The 5,133-nt window shown below is 38.4% G+C and overlaps 1 protein-coding gene across 1 annotated transcript; it reads right to left on the bottom strand.

Annotated features, from left to right (window-relative positions):
• Positions 1-4,392: 4,392 nt before the first annotated feature.
• LOC127137127 (TOM1-like protein 5) lies at positions 4,393-4,848 on the bottom strand. The gene has a single exon (XM_051063611.1). It carries the CDS (start codon positions 4,846-4,848, stop codon positions 4,393-4,395), a length of 456 nt encoding a protein of 151 aa, XP_050919568.1.
• Between the last annotated feature and the right edge of the window lie 285 nt (positions 4,849-5,133).

Below are 5,133 nucleotides of genomic sequence, written 5' to 3'. Positions count from 1 at the left end.
AGGCTAGAACATCTAAAACCAGACTTAGTACCCATAAATGATGATTTCGTCTATGATAGACTGATAGCTAGACTAGAAACCATTGAAGATGATAGCCTAGGTCCTCATAAGCACTTCCAAAATTCCTTAGCAGTAAGTAACATACCATGGTATGCAGACTTTGTTAATTACCTAGCTGCTGATATCGTACCCCCTGATCTTGACTACCACCGCAAGAAGAAGTTCTACAACGATGTGAGAAACTTTTATTGGGACGAATCGCTCCTTTTCAAAAGGGGTAAAGATGGCATTTTTCGTCGTTGCGTTCTGGAAGAAGAGGTAAGAAGTATCATCGAGCATTGTCACTCTGCACCCTATGGTGGACATGCGAGCACCTCTAAGACATACGCCAAGATTCTTCAAGCTGGCCTATTCTGGCCTACCATGTGGCGTGATATCCATACTTGCATCGTCAAATGTGATAGATGCCAACGCACTGGAAACATTTCAAGGCGTGACGAGATGCCTCTAAGAAACATTCAGGAAGTAGAACTCTTCGACGTATGGGGTATAGATTTCATGGGTCCTTTCCCACCATCCTTAGGAAACAGATATATCCTAGTGGCTGTGGACTACGTGTCTAAGTGGATTGAAGCCATAGTTGCACCCACATACGATACTAGGGTAGTTGTCGCACCTCGAAAAATGAGAACACGACTTAGCGAAGCGCAATCGCACGCGCATGATGGACTAAACAGAGTCGCCACCGAACTTTATTTATTCCTAAAAAGGAAAGGGGAAATATCGATAAAACCCAAGAAAAAACGAAAATGATTATGGTCGTCGCAACCAATATCAGGGTTCGGGAGTCGGTTACGCAAGGGGAAGGTATTAGCACCCCTCACGTCCGTTGTATTCAACGGGAACCGTTTAGTTAGTTTCGTTTTGAATGTTAGCTTATGTTAGTCTTCTCAAGTTATTAGGTAGGAAAGAAAGAATTGATGAGAGAATATTTTTGGATTTTTAACGAAGGACTAAACCTAAGTTTTTTATTAGTGGGCCTGACAAGATTTACAAATCCTGCTCCTACGTATCTCAACAGAGAAATCAAGGCTTACGTAGTTCTGGGTAGAAAAATGTTTGTTTGTTGGTCGATTTTAGCGAAAGCTATACTGTATTAATCGACGAAAACATTGTTTTACCCAAAACAGATGAGGAGCGGACGTATACCACACATCGAATGGATTTACAAATCATCATTCGGAAAAACGTCACTTATCTCGACTCAACAATCGTGGCCGAAACATTGTTTTGCGTCACCTTAAGACAATATATCTTTCGTTTATGAAAAGGGTTTTCTGATCAATCGCACGGCGGTGAAAAAGAGTTTGATTGGTTGGATTTATTTTGAGTAATGGCGAGAACTTGGATGAGCGAGATATCCATCTCGGATCCTAGTCTCAGGAGTGCACGGTATACACCATGGTCCATTTCCATCTTTATTGAAAAAGTGTTTAATAAAGATTAAGTGTTTTGAATTTGATTGAGAAAGGGGTTTGAAGAAACCGCATTGACAATTTTAAATGATGGCGAGAGCTAAGATAGGCGAGGCATCCACCTCGAATCTTAATCTCAGGAGTGCACGGTATCCACCATGTTCCATTTCCATCTTTATTGGCAAAAGTGTTAAGGTAGGAATCAAGTATTTTTTGAGTTTGAAAGACGAATATTTGAGAACGAGACATAAGCCCCGAGATTAATAATTCAGGGTTCCACCAGAATGCTAGATTCCAATGGTCCTTTTTCATTTGAATTATTTAAGAAAATTATTTAATGGACAACGAACACTTGATAAGAATCAAATATTCAAAGAGTTACGCTAGAATGCTTGATCCCAACGGCCCTTATTTTGTCCAAGTTAATTATTAAGTGTTTTAAGAACGAAAGAAAAGAATGAACGGTTAATCCAAAACGTGAGGCTCAGGACTGATCATTCGAGGGTTCCCACCGGAATGCAAGATTCGAATGGTCCTCTTCTTTCGTGTTTTAAAAAAGGAATTTAATCGAGTTGCAAAGATATTTTAAAAATAAAATAAAATTATAGGGATAAAATTAATTTTACAATTTTATATATATATCGAATTAATTATATATATATATATATATATATATATATATATATATATATATATATATATATATATATATATATATATATATATATATAATCGAGTTCCCACCAGAATGCTAGATTCCAATGGGAGGAAATGAAATTAAATGTTGAAACTATGGAAAGTTAGTGAAATTTAAATCGAAAATTTAGTGAATTTGAATGTGATTATTTACATGTGTAAAGGTATGAACGTAGATACCAATAACCTAATTAAATAAAAATATAAAAGTAAAATAAATAGTAAGAAGTTATAAAAAATTTAAATGAAATAGTAAGCATAAAAAATATGAAGATAGGTTATTCCCAAGTATTGAACCCATCCCACTAAAGAAAGTGAAATCGCTCTCTCTCCACTCGGCCACTTATGGTCATTTGTTACCTTAATAACAACTTGAATATATAAACAAGAATAGATTAAAACAAAAATTAAAATAAAAAAACTAAAATGAGATGGTCTGTTGGACTAATCAAAGCCCACAAAAATGGTGAGAGGGATCCCAAAGATCAACCCTAGCCGCCTGGCTGTTGGGTGGGAATAACAACACATTAATACCAGCAGACAAAAGTTAATAAAGAAAATGCCAAGAAAAACCAAATGGTAGGTGGGTTTTAATTAGGTTTTAAATGCCTTTTTGAAAATAAATAAAAGAAAAAGAAACAGAGGGACGTGAAACAACCCAACACCAATTCGTTCGCCTCTCTCAGAAAAACACATTTTCCTCTCTCAATCTCTCCCTAGACGCTTCGATACTCTTAAAAAAAATTCTTAAGATGAAAGAATCTGAAGGGAAGTGCACCACGAAATGCAATAGAGGTCAGAGATGAAGACTCACCTCTATAATGGGATTGGCCAACAAGCTTTGACGACCAGGTAAAACGGCCCCTTCAACCCTCTGAGTGCTCTCTTTCTTATATTTCGTTAGGGTTTTTTTGAACTGTAGCCGCAAAGATCCTCTAGGGTTTCTTCGCCGCCGCTATCTCTAACCTTTCTCTCTTCTCTTTAGGGTTTTTTCCTCGTTTCTGATGGAGGAAAAAGGCTCCTTTTATACTCACCCTGTTTAGGGTTTTGAGCTGGTTACTCAGATCAAAAGAGGTACCCCTGCGAAATCCTTTAGGGTGCTCAGTTTGTTTGCCTCATTTTGGTACTTAATCCGGAAAAGGTAATACGATCCTATGCTTTCTTACTTCGAATTCGTCTTGATTCTCCTTTTGGGTTGTTTGTGAAATTTTTACCGCCGATGAGAAAAGTTTCACCACTGTGAACCCACTTAGGCGAAAACAGGACGTTTTTGATGTAAACTGATCTCTGTGTGTTTGTTGTTGCAACTGCTTCCCTTCTATTATTGGTGGTACATTGATACAGCTGGTGTTGCCGTTTAGAATCCAACTTCGCTTGCCGTTTTGGTTTCGGCTTCCACCACTTCGGAACGAAAAGCATCAGCAGTTCCGCTATGTATAATTTTCTTAAAAGATACTGCCACATCTCACAATTTGATGTCGTTTTGTTGCAGGTAGTTTGTTCTCCATTTTGCGTTGAAAGGAATCGCACAGGTTGAAGAGTGCGTAGTGCTGCTCTTAACGGTGAAGGCGTTGATAAAGGCGTCAATTGAATCAAATAAGCCGCATAGTGAATCCTCTCAACCGTATTACAATGATAAGTGCGATAATGATCTTGAGCAATAAGGATACATTGCCGACCCAATTGTGTGGTGGTAAGGAATATAGAAGACATAACTACCATTAAGCTTCTACACATTCGGATATTAAGTTTTGATGAAGCAGTATCAATTGATGCAAAATGTTGACAATGTTGTAGGATGTTGTTGGTGATTGCAGGTATCGGTTATGGTCGGAGAGGCGGATATTTTGGCATCCTGGTTTTCAATCCTGGAAGCCCTTGCAGCAAGAAGCATAACAGGCAACCATTGAGCTTGGTAACAATGAAACTATCATGAACAAGACCCACTTTCAAACAGTGTGAGTGCAACTGTGAAATTGATAATTTACTGCAATAAGTTTCCAATAACTTCACTAAAAAAATCCATCTTTCCATAAGCTATTCATCTTAATGATACAGTGGTTGTAGTAACATGTCTCATTTCTCTGTTGCTATTCTCCATTTCTTTCTCTAGTTCTTTGCTTTCAACATTGTTGCATTGTGAACCGGCAGGTTTGGCGATGGAATGCTGCAGGCTTGTCTTGCATGACTACTTAAAGCATGGTTTCATTCAATATGTAATTTATTCTTGAACATGGTTTTGAATTTTCTGGTTATGCTTTGCAGGGTGGGTGAAAGAAGATGGTTGAATTTGTTGTGGCGGTGGTGGAATTGTAACAGGAGGAGGCTTTGCACTTGGAGGTGGAACTACAACAGGTACAGGAGCAGTGTGAGCTTCCTGAGATGATTCTAGTGGTCGTATTAGTGGACGATTGAGCCTCTCTTCAAGTAAACTCAATCGAGGAAACTGAGGTTCAGTTTCTTCATCTCCAGGCCTTACACAAGCTTTTCCTTTGCGTAATCTTCTGAATAACTGTTCGGGTTCTTCTTCCTCCTCCTCCGCTTCTTCACAGTCGAAGTGATTCACGGTTGTTGTAACCTGGCTAGAAAGAAGCTCATAATGTTTATCTAGAGATTTTTGAAACTGCTCATTCACTTCGATTGCTCGGGAAACTATCCTTTCATCTCTAGAAGTCATCACAAGATGCATTACCCTCTGCTTTTAAAATGAACATTGCTCAACAAGGTCAAGGGTGAATTCATCTCTTGCTCCCTGAGGATGCTTGGCATCTATAGCATCAAGGACTTCTTTTAGAATTTCCAATGCATTACTAGCCTTTTGGATAATGCTAGATTCAGGAACACTGTTGGGTTCTGCTTTTTTTTAGGAAGTGATACATTCTACTCAAGTTTTGCTCGTATTTCAAGCGGCTAGTACAAGAATGTGGCATGCCTGTAGTTGCTTTACCAAAATATGCATGTG

The sequence above is a fragment of the Lathyrus oleraceus genome, chromosome 4 (assembly GCF_024323335.1).
Source record: "Lathyrus oleraceus cultivar Zhongwan6 chromosome 4, CAAS_Psat_ZW6_1.0, whole genome shotgun sequence".
NCBI classification, from domain to species: Eukaryota; Viridiplantae; Streptophyta; class Magnoliopsida; order Fabales; family Fabaceae; genus Lathyrus; species Lathyrus oleraceus.
The sequence above is the reverse complement of the archived record's forward strand: the minus strand, read 5'-3'. Positions and strand labels throughout refer to the sequence as shown.

Coding starts and splice junctions, on each gene's coding strand:
- LOC127137127 (XM_051063611.1), bottom strand. CDS start 4,848: ATGACTTCTAGAGATGAAAGGATAGTTTCCCGAGCAATCGAAGTGAAT.